The sequence below is a fragment of the Notechis scutatus genome, unplaced genomic scaffold (genome assembly GCF_049901735.1).
Source record: "Notechis scutatus isolate UNSWTSFEM ecotype Mainland unplaced genomic scaffold, rNotScu1.2 NSCUSCF31, whole genome shotgun sequence".
NCBI lineage: Eukaryota > Metazoa > Chordata > Lepidosauria > Squamata > Elapidae > Notechis > Notechis scutatus.
The window spans coordinates 218873-234294 of NW_028263154.1; the positions used below are offsets into that span (position 1 = coordinate 218873).

At 41.1% G+C, this 15422-nt stretch overlaps 2 protein-coding genes across 25 annotated transcripts in view; one reads left to right on the forward strand and one right to left on the reverse strand.

Annotated features, from left to right (window-relative positions):
* LOC148128511 (uncharacterized) overlaps positions 1-13263 on the reverse strand; it is a 190457-nt gene extending 177194 nt beyond the window's left edge. Inside the window, exons 1-6 of one of the 10 annotated variants that reach the window (XR_015746344.1) lie at positions 12368-13259; positions 11981-12231; positions 11259-11547; positions 9238-10033; positions 5204-5416; positions 637-758 (exon numbers count right to left, since the gene is read on the reverse strand). Coding sequence is in view for 1 of the 10 variants with exons in the window: in XM_087948895.1 (XP_087805021.1) it covers positions 11981-12201 (221 nt within the window). In the remaining 9 variants the exon portion in view is untranslated. Of the gene's footprint in view, positions 1-636; positions 759-3757; positions 4219-5203; positions 5417-8898; positions 10034-11258; positions 11548-11980; positions 12232-12367 lie in introns of those variants that run through there. The other 9 variants (XR_015746345.1, XR_015746348.1, XR_015746350.1 and 6 more) reach the window with 9 other exon arrangements.
* The window catches only part of LOC148128512 (vomeronasal type-2 receptor 26-like), a 215008-nt gene that overhangs the window by 143189 nt on the left and 56397 nt on the right, over positions 1-15422 (forward strand). The window lies entirely within an intron of this gene.

Consider the following 15422-nt stretch of genomic DNA (forward strand, 5'->3'; position numbering starts at 1 on the left):
AATGTTCAGAATATTGATAGGAACCTCCATTACTAAAGGAAAATAATGAATCAATTAATCTTTCTAGAGAAACTTACGTGCAAGATGGCAATTCTTGTCATACTTGCCTCAGAGGTGGCTGGCAGATCAAGTGACTGTTGCAAATAATTTGGAATGGCCATTGGAGCAGTGGTGATACGGGTGCAGCCAGATATAGGCATCGCTATCCATGCCACCACATTGTGTATCTCGTACATCAGCAACACCTTTTCAGTGTCCTCAAAGGTAACCCATGTAGACTGCATTGCAATCCTCCTTTCAGGAGGTGGACCTAAAACAATTCCTCGTGTTTCAAGGAACTCAGGTGTTCCTAGAGAAGTAAATGTGGAAGGAAGGACACATCCAAGCTAAAAAGAAGAAATATTTTCTCTGGCAGTAGTAAAGCTTGCCCAATCTGCCACAGCCACCTCTCTCTATCCAGCCCTTCCTTCACAGTCTTTTTGCTCTTCTGTTTAGATAAGAAACGAGGCATTTCGGAAATAAACCAGAAACCAATTAAGCTTCAAAGTGTGTTTTAATTCACACTTTCATGACAATGCTCTGGATGGATCCAGTTCCAGCAGGCCTCCCATTTTCCTCTGGTGTCACTGACCTTTCTGGATGGAGAAGGTCCCCTCCGGACAAGGAACGCAGTCGTAACAGCAAACTGGCTCTCCTTCTCGAGCCCTCTTGACAAATCCAGGATGACAACTTTCCACACATTCAGATTGAGGAAAGGACTGAGCAGGAAAAAAACAAGATTGCCAAAGGAAATGTGTTAGGACTCTCCGTCCATGGAAAATGGAGGTAAAAATGGATATTAGACAAGATATTAGATATTAGCCTCTGGTCTTCACTTAAGTAAATACAAAATCTCTCACTATTTACAAATGGTTGGAGATATAACTTCTGGAAGATTCTTCCTTTAATTCCTCTCTTTTGCTTTTGGCATCTCACATTGCCAAAAAAAAAAGGACTTTATTAAATAGAAAAGTCTGGAGAGATGGAACCAGTGGTGGGATTGTACTGGTTCTGTACAGTTCTATAGAATCGGTGGTTATGATTCTGTGCAGTTCAGAGAACCGGCAAATCGCACCACTAACTGGCCCCCCCTCTTCGCCGCCCTCCCCTCCGCTCCCAGTCAGTTTTTTTTTTTTTTTTTGTAAATTTTATTTGAGTTTTCACAAAAAAAAAGTAAATACAAATAAAACATCTTTTTTGAAAGTAGCGTAATCCCGGGTTACATTCTTCATACAGACACAAATTCAGGTTCATGCTCATGTTTATATTCTATTCCATATCTTATTACTATTTTACATTTTCTGCATAGCTTCTCCCCTCTTTTATTTTTCTCAATTTTATTTTAATTATCTCATCTCAATTCAAATAATTGTATTTATATTTTTTGTCTGTCCTGTTTCAGTTATCTATTATTTTTTCTCATTAAACAAAATGTCTCCTGTAGTTACTGATTGGAGTATGACGCCTTTATATCTTTTCCCTAAAGTTGCAATATTCAATATAATACATAACTTCCATTCAGATTCTGCTTGGTACATTCTTAAAATACACACTGTATTCTTAAAAAAAGAAAAAATTATAAATGTATATAATTAAAACAACACATTCCATTCCAATTCAATTCGATCATTAATATTAATATTCATTAAAATCTTAACTTCTTTAACATTAATTTTCAATTAAATATCATACTACTATGGGAACAATTATAAGCTTTCCATAATTAATTCCCCTCCCCTTCACTTATATTTTATAAAACATTAACTAATTAAAATGTTCCCGTTCCTTCCTAATTCAATTTTCTCATTTATTTTATTTCACTTATTTTATTCACAAACCTTTCACTAAATTACACTAACTATTTTATCCCTCATTTTAATCATACGTTGTTTCCAATTTTCTAAAGTTATTTCTATTACTAATATAACAATACAATCTTATGTACCTTTACAGAATCCCTTTTTCAGTTAGATTTTCACCCATGATCTCTAAATAGGTCCTGTTTCTCTATATCTTGTTCCGGTCCTTTATAACTTCTTATCCTTTCCTTCTTCCCTCTCTTCGTCTCTCTCCCCTTTTTACCCCCTTGTCTCTCTACCTCTATTTCTCTCTTCTGTATTTCCCTTTTCTGTTGCTTTCCAATATTATACTTATTTTTCGAATTATTATTTTTTCTTTGGTTTGTATTTTTAAGTCTTAAATTCTCCATTCTCTTTCCCCCCTTTCCTTTTTCTTCCCCACATAAAATTACTTGTTCATTAAAGATGGCTTCTTCTTTGTCCCAGTCTTCTTTTCTTGCAGTCGTTTCTTGTTGTTTCTCATAGTTCCAAATCTCCATTTCTAAGAATTGAAAAACGAAGCCAAAAGAACCCTCCCCTTCTTGTGCATCTTCTTTGTACTTTTTAAGTTCCATTTTCAATTCATCCAGAAGTGGTGCCATTGTATAAATTTTAAAACAACCACCCAATTGATTTTAGTCATTCAAATATAATAACCAAGAATCCAAAGATCACCAAATAATCCAAATATACGCAAGCTGTTTCTTTTTTGCTCTTTTTTTTTCACTTTCTCTTCCTGGGGTTACTATTTAGTTGCAAAGTTTCAGTTAAAATGTATCTTTTAGAAGTCTTGTTGAAGTTTTACTGTAGATTCTTTTTAATTCCAGGCAGTCTCCTCCCTCTTCCAGGTCCTGCCCTTATTCTTTTTCTCTCCCTTCCTGCTTATGAGAAAGAAAGTTTTTAATGTCCAGAATCTTTATTATTCCTTTGGCATTTTGTTTTATTTTCAGCTTAATTGCCTATTGATGTCAAAACGGATTTTTCTGATTTCTTATTTAAGTCTCTTAGTTGTCAGTATAGGGAAGGAGAGAGAGAGAAAAAAAGCCAAACCTTTCCCTTTTCACTTTCCTTCACTGCTTCCGACTCTTCTTTGGGAGCGATGTTGTTTTTTGTAAGTTTAAATTCCAGGGTATCTTGGTTGTTGCTTTTACAATTTAACCCGGTCAGCCAAAACTTTCACTTCTTATCCTCCTCCTGCACATTCTTTTCCGGTTGAGTTCTTCTTTGTGGTGGCCATTTCTGACAGGAGGGGGACTGCGGAGGGGGCAGGTCTACCTGAGTGACTCCTCCGGTGTCTTCACCGGATTATTTGGACACATACAAGCGAGCGCAGTTAAAGGCACTGCTTGTTGCATGTGAGCTCAGGCCTCAATCCATGGCTCCGTAAAGCCAACACCAAAGAAGTGGGAGATCAGGTGAACCTGTGATGCAAAGCTCAATCAGATCTTGGCCGCTCCAGGCCGTCCGACCTCAAAGCCCTTTGGAGCTGCCGTTCCCAGGTTTCTACTCGCCTGTGCTTGGTCACCCCCTCTTCACCTTGATGAAGCAGATGGCCCTGCCCCTGCCCCTCACCTCTCTCACCTGGCCTAAGAAGGTGAGTGTGATGGTGGGATATAGCAAAGCGGCCGGGTCCCTATCTTCCCGACTCTCTCTCCCACTCTGTGTGTGTCTGTGTGTGTCTCCCTGAAAGCCGCAGCATGGCCAAACCAGCAAGCTCTCCTTGGCGCTCTTCACTACTTCTTTCATTTCTTCTTTTTGGAATGCAGACTGGCTGAACAATTGCCAGACCGTGGTGGAAGCATCCCTTCGGGCCACCCTCCTCCTCCCTCTGGGGAGACTTACCCATGCCTCTCTTTTACACACACACACACACACACACACACACACACACACACACAAACACAGAGTGGAGGGGGGGAGTTAGAGAAAGAGAGAGATATATATACAGAGAGGGGGAAAGAGAGAAAAAGAGAGGGAAAGAGTGAAATAGAGGGAATGAGAGAAGAGGAAGAGAGAGAGAAGAAAGAGAGAAAGAGAAATAAAAGAGAGAAAGGAAGCAAAAGGAAGAAAAGGGATAGACAAAGAAAGGGAGAGATGGAAGGAAGGGACAAAGAAAGAAAAAGAAAGGAAGAGATGGAGGGAGGAGAAAGTGAATGAGATATATGAATGGACAGATAAATACATGGAAGGAGGGAGGGAAGGTGATAGAAAAGAAAGGAGAGGAAGGAAGGACACAAACCCTGGCTTCAGAAGACTCTTTGAAGCAGCACAGTAATCTAGGGCTGGGCTGCAAGGGATCTCGGAGGTCATCTAGTCCAACCCCATGCTCCAGCAGGAGATCCTTTCAGAATCAAAGAATAGTGGGTTTAGAAGTGTTTGTGTGTTTGTGTTTATGGTTGTCAAAACTCCAAAACCAGGTCAAGGAGCTCTGGGGAGATCAGTCATAAATTAGAACACTTGCTAAGCAACTGGCCATTAAGCGAGGACCACTTGTATTTGGTTTGCCAGTCACATGGCCACCTGGCCACGCCCACCCAGTCACATGGCCACCAAGCCACACCCACAAATTAAGCCACGCCCACAGAACCGGTTGTTACAAAATTTGAATCCCACCCCTGGATGGAACTGAGAAAAGATTTCAGCATTAAGTGATAACCAGCCGGTTCCTCCTCATGACCCCATTAACATGCATTTCTCCCCTCTTCTCACACCCTTAATTTTAAGGTGTGATATCAGAACAATCTTGATAATTTCAGGTGAACTGAAAGCCTTGGAGCTGCTTCCTAGGAGCAGAAGGCCCATTGCTCCATCCCAGGGAGGGTGAAAGGGAGGCATGGAGAGCTCTGGCCAGGTCCGGCCTCCTTAAGAGCCTCCCAGATTATGGACCTGCCCCTTCAGGGGACACTTTTCCCCAAGCAGGACGAGACGAAGGTTCTTTCCCCCAATGGGGCCAAAAGGACCTCCGTCCAATGACGATTCAATCCCATCCGATACAGTCCAAGCCTGGATTCAGGCCCCGGTCAGCAGAATTGCCGCCTTCGTTGCTCTTCTGGGCACAAGGAGCAAACCACCAGAAGCTACTAGGGACACATTCCCCAGCCCTTGTGGGATTCTCACCCGTTTGATGGAGACCCTTAATTGTATGTGGTCCACAAAATGGAACAATACCGATGCCTCCCAAGCAGCCTAAGGGAAAAAATACGGTTTCTACTGCCAAGATTCAATTCTTGGTGAAGGTCAACCACCTTTGGGGAATAGCATCAGCCCTCTTGAAATGGGACCTCAGGCTTTGGAAAATAGAGAGAAGACACCAAACTTTCTCCTACCTTGTTGAGCAACTTTAGCCATGAAAGAGCATTTTTTCTGATAGAAAGTCTCTGTCTTTTAAAATACGCCAGAGTCCCTTCTATGGGATTATTCCTGGAAAGAATGAAGTAGCCCGAAATGAGCAGATCTGCTGCTACCTCTCCATTTGGGTCCATGTACAATTCAATCTCTGAAATATTGACAAACTCATTCTTCTCCAGGAAAGGATGGAACTAGAATGGGAACATGCAGCAATTTTAAAAGCAGAAAACTTTGTTTCTTATCCCAGACGCTTTTTCAATATTTAATCTTTCTTCTGTAGTTGTCTAATTTACAGACATGCTTCATTAGGAAAATGGGTGTTACCACTATCTTACAAGTGAAGGGGAAAAGTTCACAAAAATTTGTCGATCATATTTTGACAATATAGATTTTGACAAAATATAGTTGAACAACAGAAAAAAGGAGATTTATGAACTCCCTGAAAGCAACAGGTTGGTTATCAGAAACACGGATTTGTCAGGAAGAAAATTGTCAGGGTGATCCTCTCCCAGGAAGCCCAGACAGGAAACCTGAGCTAGGCCCACTTTGCTGTAATGCTGCACTGACAGGATTTGGGGAGCCAGAAAGTACAAATCTCCCACCGACCCTTTTTTTATGCAGCTGTAGGTGTCCTCCTCTTATCTGCTTCTTCCCCAGGCAGAATCTCTCCTCCACCCCCCAAAAGTCATTCCCTCCTATCACTATCCTTTCTAAATGGGTTGTAGGAAAGGTGGAGATATAACTTATGTGCTCTATGCAAGTCATCCTCACATATTATTTCATTTCCAAAATACATTATGCTGATATAACTCGATCTCAGGAAAGAGTAACAAACAATTTTGTGATGTGATCAGAAACCCAGTTAAGTGAGGGGTGGATGGTATGATAATTAAGTGGATAAAAACTGATTTAAAAAATGGTACTCAAATAATCTTTAGTTTTTTTTAATCTTTGTCATGAAAGTGGGAAAATACAACATTTTGTCGTTAAGTCATCAATTTTTCTATGTTGTCATTAATATAATAGGGTTGATAAATTGCTATTATACAAGATTTATAACAATTCTCAGGCAAATATACTTTTATGTTATTTAAACATTACCAACTTTCCAGAAAAATATTTATGATTTCCTCCTAGAAACAACTGTATGACTAAAAAGCAATAGAAAACTATCTGGGTTTTAGGATTTGATAAATTATAGTATCTCATATAAGAACATTAATGATGCACTGGATGAAGGATTGTGCCAAGCTTGATAAGTATATAAGGGAGCCAGTTTGCTCTACTAATTAAGCCTCCGAAGTAGAAAACAAGAGGATGTGAGTTCAAGTCCCGCCTTGGTCATGAAGCAGGCTGGGGGATTTGGGGCCAGTCTCTCAGCCCAACTCAACTCACAGGGTTGTTGTTGTGGGGAAAATGAACACACAACTACTCATTGGTACTCAGCCCCCGTGGCTTCTGCAGGGAAGGGCTTTTAAGGATGGGGGATGAGTTAGTGCACTTTCTGAACTCAAACAAGGTCTCAAAGATCTGGAAATCCAACAAGATGGGGCTGCTCTTCCCAAGAATGTTTATTTGAGCAGCCTTTAGAGCAACGAGATATTTATATCGAATAACCCTGCCAAAAGTCCAAAGGGAATTAACCTCCGAGAGCTGCAACGGAGTTCCCAGAGCCGTTTCAGGGGGCCGATACAAAGAAAGAGCGCCTGAGCTGAGACTGGGGCCCTGAGGACAAGGGGCCACTCGAACTGCAGCTCACGCAGAGGTGGTATTCAACCGGTTCTCACCGGCTCGGACGAACCAGTGGTCACCCCTGGTTGGCCACACCCCCGAACCAGGTCGCCCGCTTGTCCCAGTCGCTCTCTCCGGTTGTCCTGGGGCTTCTCGTCCCCCTTGTTGCGATATGCCTGCAGGAGCCCCTCAGGCCAGCTGAGCCGGGAGCCGCCATTCCCAGGCTTCTATACTCCTATGCTTGGTCAACGCCTCTTCACCTTGCCTGAAGCAGCTGGCTCTGCCCCTCACCCTCCCTCCCTCAACTGGTCTGAGAAGGTAAGGGGACGGTGGGGGATAGTGAAGAGGCCGGATCCCTATCTTCCCCCTCTCTCTCCCCCACTCTCTGTGTCTCTGTGGCAAGAGAAGAAAGAAAGAAAGAGCAAGAAAGAGAGAAAGAAAGAGAGGGAGAATGGAGAAAGTGAGTGAGATATATGGATGGATAGATAAATACATGGAAGGAGGGAGGGAGGAGAGAGAGAAAAAAGGAGAGGAAGTTAGGACACAAACCCTGGCTTCAGAAGACTCTTTGAAGCAGCACAGCAATCTAGGGCTGCCATGCAACGAATCTCGGAGGTCATCTAGTCCAACCCCCTGCTCCAGCACGAGATCCTTACAGAATCAAAGAATAGCAGGGTTAGAAAGCTCTGTGTGTGTTTCTGTGTGTGTGTGTGTGTGTGCATGTGTGTTTGTGTGTTTGTGTTTATGGTTGTCAAAACTCCAAAAACAGGACAAGTAGCTCTGGGGAGATCAGTCATAAATTAGAACACTTGTTAAGTAACCGGCCATTAAGCGAGGACCAATTGTATTTGGTTTGCCAGTCACATGGCCACCTGGCCAAGCCCACTCAGTCACATGGCCACCAAGCCACGCCCATCTGCTCACGTGACCACCAAGCCACGCCCGCAAATTAAAGCCATGCCCACAGAACCAGTAGTAAAATAATTTGAATCCCACCAGTGAGTTCACAGCCTGCTAAGTGGCATCTCCTATCAGGACTCAGGGATTCACTTTGTGACGCCTCTCCTAATAAAATATCTGGGAAATACGGAACTCTTTTACGTTGAACTGCAGTTATCAGATCAGTAGGAAGGAGTTTCTCTGAATGGAGCCAAATTCTGTTCGGCTGTAATGCAAAATTTTGTATTTATTTATTTAGGACATTTATATTGCCACATATTCGCACATGACTCAGCATTAGGCAGACTCTAACTGCCCATTGACTGTCATTTATTTTTATTTTTCTCCATTATTATTATTATTATTATTATTATTATTATTATTATTATTTGTAATGCTGGTCTCTGACTGTACTAAAAGTGGACTGGATGAAGGAGGAAGCTGTGTTGGAGACATTTGCCATCTTGAGTTATTTGTAAATAAATACATGTTTATGAAAACAATCTCAAAATCGTACTTGACTGCAACCTGAAACTGAGTCTTGAGAGAAGACAAGGAGGAGATTATGAGAGCAGCTTCTCCAACTTGCAAAATCTCTCAGTTGGACAAGGAGGATTCAACACACTTCCAAGGACTGAAAGAGGTGTTGGGAGTAGTTAAAACCCTCCCTCTCCTAGGAAAATAAAATATTTTAGGATATACTAAAAGGGAGAATATATTTCCCTAAAAAGAAAAGTAGAAACTCAGAGAGGCTGAAACTCCGCCCCTCTCCCATCTTTGCTAATGGACCATTACTCTGGCCTAGGCCAGTTTATTTTACATAACAAAGATCTACTCCAGGTAAAGCTATATAGGAATTGCCCAAAGCCATCACCATCATCCAGCAAAGGCTCAACCAAGCCTGGGACTCAGGACAGCCTACAGAGTTGCCCCTGCATGGCCCCATGGGAGCCTGACAACCAATCATAATACAAGCTCAAATTCAAATCCCAACAGAGGGCATAAATCAATTGCACTCTCAGCATCTCAGCTCTTCTTTCCTCAACCAAGACATGTGCTCCTGTCCACCATTAAACCATGTTTCCAAGCAGTCACCATGTTTCCAGCGTCTTTCTTCCCCACTTGGAACTGAACCCAGAAGGAGATTTCTTCCAACAAAGGCTAGACAGAAACTTCAGATCTGCTCCCTGTTATTCCGGAGCGTCAGACAGGAGCAATTAGATGGTGCAAATCTCTTGACCTTTTGCAGCACAAGAAGGTTGAGATGTTCCCCTCCTTCTCCTTTGGGTTCCTTCTCCAAAGGATCTCAGATTAATGGATCCCTATCGGGACCCCCCCATACCTGCCACGGCTGCAGCCTCGGAGCCCCCAACCTCTTTTCTCCCTCCTTCCTTCCCCTCCTCGATCTGGAGGAATAAGCGGCATTCATGGCCTGTGACAAAGTCTGAATGATACTGTAGTGATGACGGTCATTTATGATCCGTTTCCTGTTCCTTTTCTCTTGGGTCTCCAGTGGGGCTTTCTGGGTGCATCTTCTGCGGCCTTTGACAGAAAAGACGTGCTTGGAAAGGGAACAGCGAAAAGAATGATCTTGAAACGGATCTTTCACAAAGAAATGGGGTTCAAAGGCAGCATCTGTTGGCCTTTTTTTAATCAGATAACCAAAGTTCCAAATACTATGGATGTATTTGAGAGGTATGTGCTTCTTTATTGGATACGTTACAAAATTTGTGAGGATCCAGACTTTCCCTTCAATGGGTCCTGGCAAATGCATAAGTGCTTCATGGAAAGGAATAATTCTGTTCCAGATGGACATAAATTCTATGAAGTGGACAAAGACGTTGACTTGTCTCCACTTAGAGAGGGCCTCCCTGAGGGGTGCTGTTTGTCCAGTTGTTGTGAATCGTTCTGATATAACCACACAAATTCCATTCCTGACAAGCATCGGAGGGAAAGTCCTCATGAAATTATCTCCCTTTTCTGTATCTGAAGCAAAGAGGCCAATCAGGGTCCATCTGAAATGGAGGAGCAGCTGGACAATTGCTGGGTATTGGAATCCTTCTTTGGGGAGCATCTGGTGGAAAAAAAGGGAATCTCCTTTTATCACTCAGAGCCTCTGAAGGAATTAGAGCAGTGATCTGAAAAAGTAATGAAGAATGCTGTGTTATAATGTGGTCCAGATCAACTCCAAAATATTACTTATTGACAAACTGAATTTTGTTTTGATGAATATATAAGAATAGTTTGCTCCTTAGTCACGGTTTAAAATATTTAAGACAGAATATTAACAAGATTGTCTATAAAAATGGAACGCAAAATCATATTAAACAAAAAAAAACAATAAAAATCCAATGTAAATTTCTGTGTCACCCATACAATTCCAACAATTAGATTCAAATTTGCAGATGTTTGATTTTTATTCTATTGTTTCTCTTATTCTTCTTTTATTTTTCTTATATGTACCCATTTCATGTATTCACAACTATGTATACACTTATACTTATTATCTTGTAAACAATTGGCAAATCAAATAAATAAATAAATGTTAGATAAAATGTCTGGATCTAAGATATAGGGCTGTATTATATGCTATTTTTGAGTACTAAAACCTCTTTCTCAGCTTCTATATCCCAAATTCTTTGTGAAGCAATTTTTCAGCTTCTTCTCTAGATGTACAAGAGCACAACTGCTAACAGAATAGTTATGAGTACATGAAATGGATACATATAAGAAAAATAAAAGAAATAGTAGGACAGTGATGGTAGGCACATTGGTGCGCATATGCACGCCCCTACAGACCTCTTAGGAAAGGGGTGAGGTCAATCGTAGACAGTTGTACAATCCAATAAGTCTTTAATTGAAATTTTGTCTGTTTTGGGACTATATGTCTGTTTCATCACTTTAATTTTAACCCAATAATTATATACCCTGAATTTATACAAAGCAGAAATTGTGTAAATTAACAATTATCTATGAGGGCAGGAGCTGAACTCCTTTTATCCATCCCAAAGATACTCTTCTTGGTCTGAATATTTTTTATACATAGACAGGACTATTGCCAACTTGATTCCAATTGGATAAGGCAGATATTATTGATATGTGAAAATGAACATGCTAATGGAGGACCTCAAAACCTGGATAGTTTTTCAATAGTAGAATATTCAGTAGAATATCCTCTACAGGGACCTTATGGCTCTTCAGGCCTTTAATGGTCAATTTGAAGATGAACATAATAGACTAAAACATCGTTGATATGTTCCCTAATATTCTGAAAAGCTGCTCTTGAATTCTATGAAGATATTGGATCTGTTGTTCATCCCCACCACCCCACTCACCTTACCAGATAGAGAAAAACACACAAACCTGTGGGACTTTGTAGGTGCCTACAAACATTGACATCTGGATGGAGATGTCCCTGGCAGCTGCATCAATCAGAGCCAGGAGGTTCTCCTTCCTCCCACAGCCGTAGTTGGGGACATTGGATTCTCCAGTGGAAAGAAGGTCCAGCAATGCATCTGAAGTGCGGAAAGTGCTCAAATAGTTGTCATGGATGTTGTAACCAAGTGTGAGATTGTGCAGGAGCTGGGAATTCTTGCTGACCATTTGAATAGCAAAAATTGATTTTAGGGTATCTGTTAGAGCAGAACTCTTCCTATTGAAAAACAATATTCATGTTATTATATTCAATAGCAACAACAAATGTTTTTAAAATATATAATCCTTCACAAACCTACTAAGCCTTAGGCCAACATTGATCCAAATCGAATGATCAATTATGCAAATGAGAGAGGCAACTACAATTGTTTCAGTCACTACTTAAACAAAGGTCATTATTCAAGTGATGAACTCAGGAATGAACTGAGAAAGGAAAATCATCTGGATTTCATTCAGGTTTTTAAAAACTCCATCTTTGGATTTTACTCTCTTCCACAAAGTAAGGCAAAAAGGGAAGCCATGGAAATCAAAATCATTCAGGAAATTAGACAGGTCCTGAGGTACAAAAATAAGTGACATAAGAAGAAAAGAAGGAGAGTGTTAGAATTGCACATGGAGGGAGTGCAACTCCATCACCCTGCATGACTTACGAAGGAGAAGGTATGGAAGGAGGGCTGTTGAAAGGCCACATTATAGGTGACACATATGTTTCAGTTGTGACCACACCAATGAGATGGTCCCCAGGCCTGTAAAAGCTCCATGGATTGTACCCATCCTGGTGCTCCAAACTCAATGGGCATTTCCTTCTCAGCTTCCCACAGACTGATGGGGACACCAGCAGCAGCAGAAGCAGAAGCAGGAGGTCCATCATTCATGGCATTAATCAATCCAATTCCTGTTTCTAACACAAACAACAGGAACAGTTGGAAAAATTCAAAGACTCTGAGAAGTGCCAGTGGCTTTCCTGATCTAAACAGAGAATCACCCAGTTTCATCAGCAAAGGAGAGAAAGGTGCAATCAAGAGCAGAGCCTGTACCTGTCCCAAAACTTGGTCCCAGAGAGCTTCACCCAAGGAATTTATCCTTTTCTGATAGAAGATCCTTTTCATGTGGCTTCAATCTGATGTCTACATCGAAGTCTAAAACTGGAGATATAGCATCACAGGTCTCAAAGGCCCAGATGGTCATAATTACAGTGAGAAGCAACTTCTCCTCTTGGGATCGTGAACTTTTTCTGGGCTCCATCTGCAGAGGAGCAGCTGGAATAAACCATGTTAGTAAAAATTACAGATATACCCCTGGGGTCACTGTTTTGTTGTGGTTGTGGTCCTTCCTCCCAGTCAGGGCAAGTCCAGAAAGTGATGCTGGGGAAGAGAATTCAGCACCCAGGGAATTGACTTCTGCTGTCCTTCAACATGGCCTCTTGTCTCCAGAGATTGCTGGGGAAGGTCACCCAGAGCTATGGAGTTTGGTGCCACTTCTAAGTTAATGCCATTTAACTGTAGTGTTGCCTGTCTTCTAATGACAATCGGCACCCTTGAACTCTGCCCAAGGTTAAGAGTAGACCCTGTTTGGAATTCTGTTTTATGTCATAATCCCATATATTGATCTTAATTGCAGCCGGTTTTAAAATTGCTTGTGCCTGAAGTGAAATTTCATTTCCCATCTTTTCTAGCAATATTAATTTTGAGATAAAAGCTCATTAAGAAGCAGGAAAGTGACAACTTGTGGACTAGATCATTGGGTAAATAGGGAGAAAATTATAGAATGGATGGAATTTTTTATTTTTATTTTCTTGTCATTCCTGTGTGATCTTACCATGTTCCTATAATACACCAAGATTCTTTATATTTTGATTTTTCTTATTTTTTTAAATAAAGAATGGACTGTAAGTTCTGCAGGTGCGATCTATCCATCCCTATCTATCTATCTATCTATCTATCTATCTATCTATCTATCTATCTATCTATCTATCTATCTATCTATCTATCTATCTATCTCTATATCTAGTTATCCATCCATAACTATCTCTATCATCTATCTATATCTACCCATCGATTTCTATCTATCTATCTATCTATCTATCTATCTATCTATCTATCTATCTATCTATCTATCTATCATCTATCATCTATCTATCTATCTACCATGTTTCTCACAAAATAAGTCTGGGCCTTATTTTTTTTTGACCCCCGAAAAAATGGCTGGGCCTTCTTTTCGGGGGTGACTTAATTTCCTCCCCCACCTAGAGTGGCCCATACACATGTACCTCTCCACGAGGCCATTTCTATCGACCGACGAAAGCTCCCCAAAGGCAGAGTCCCCAGCCCCTTCAGGGCAAGGCGTGGCTGCCCGTGTCCCCTCGCCATTAGGCAGTGTCTTTCAGGCGATGGAAGCTCCCCAAGGGCAATCACCAGCCACTTTGATCGGCTGGTAGAAGCGGTCTCTGGGGCTTCCATCGCCCGAAAGACACTGCCTAAAGGCGAGGGACACGGGCAGCCATGCCTCATCCTGAAGCGGCTGAGGACTCTGCCTTTGGGGGAGCTTCTATCGGCTGATGTTCTATCGGTAGATCGGGGTATTCTAGCCTAGGCTACCTGCAGGGCACTCCTAAAGGCAAGTTTTCTCCCTACCCACCCCCGCCCTTCCCCCCATTTCTCTTCACCTCGTGTAATTCTAACGAACGATGTGAGAAATGGCGGGGAAACGCATGGTTTAATAGGCCTAAATTTTGGGAGTGGGGCTTATTTCACCTCATGCTTAGAAATCATACTGGGCCTTCCTATTGGTGGATGCTCTATTGTTGGAGAAACACAGTATCTATCTATCTATCTATCTATCTCTATATTTATTTATCCATCTATATTATCTCTATCTATCTATCTCTATCTATCATCAATCTATATCTACTCATCCATATCTATCTATCTATCTATCTATCTATCTATCTATCTATCTATCTATATATCTATATATCTATTTATCCATCCATATCTATCTCTATCTATCTCTATCATCTATCTATATCTATCCATCCATCCCTATCTATCTATCTATCTATCTATCTCTCTCTCTCTCTCTATCTATCTATCTATCTATCTATCTATATCTATCTATCTATCTATCGTCTATCTATTATCTATACATCCATCCATCCATTCAATTTACTGGTCACCCATCTTATCACAGGGAAACTGTTAGGAATAACATTGGTTACCTAACTTAGTTTGGGTAAAATAACATATATAAACTATGTTAGTGAGTTTAAGTGTATGTATCACTTTAACTGTAAAACATGGATTTTGGGTGCGGTTGTAAAATCACCATAAGAGGGAGCAAGAGAGCTCACTGTTTGCCGGCGTTTACTGGATTGCTGACAATGATGGATTGATGGTGATAACTGCTTGTTTTCCCTACGATTGCTGAGAGAAGAAAAGAGGTTTGATTTTCTTCATATCTCTGACTGCAAAAGAGATATATTACTGGACTGATTATCTGTATGTTTACTGACCTCTTTTACGACACTGGACTTTGCAACTGATTAATCCCCGGATGGACTGAACTAGTGTATGATATATGGACTGTTTGACTATGCTATAACTCTTGCTGGAATAAAAACTATTTAACTTGCACAGTGTATCTGTCTTACTAAGTGTAAGCTACAACAACGTTTATCTCACAGATATCTGCCTGCCTGCTAGACTGCCGTTGCACGTTCTGCTAGGGTGTATATCCCTAACACTGGTTATGGGCCCAGGTGCACAGTCAGACTAACCAGGATATAACAGGCTTATATTAAAGTGAGAGTTTGTGTAGCAACACAATACTGTAAACAGACAGCTGTGTTTTATTAATTATAGTTTAATATCCAGAAAAAGATGGCAGAAGTCAATTTACAAAGTTTGTCTCTCATATCCAAACTGGATGGAACAAACTATGTTTCATTGTCTATAAAATGCAGCCTACTTCTACGCAGAGAAGGTTTGTGGAGTATAATTTAAAACCCACCAGAAGTAAATGCATGGGATCCGGAGGGATGAGGATGATGCCCAGAAAATACAAGAATATCAACTGAAGAATGAGCAAGCTCTC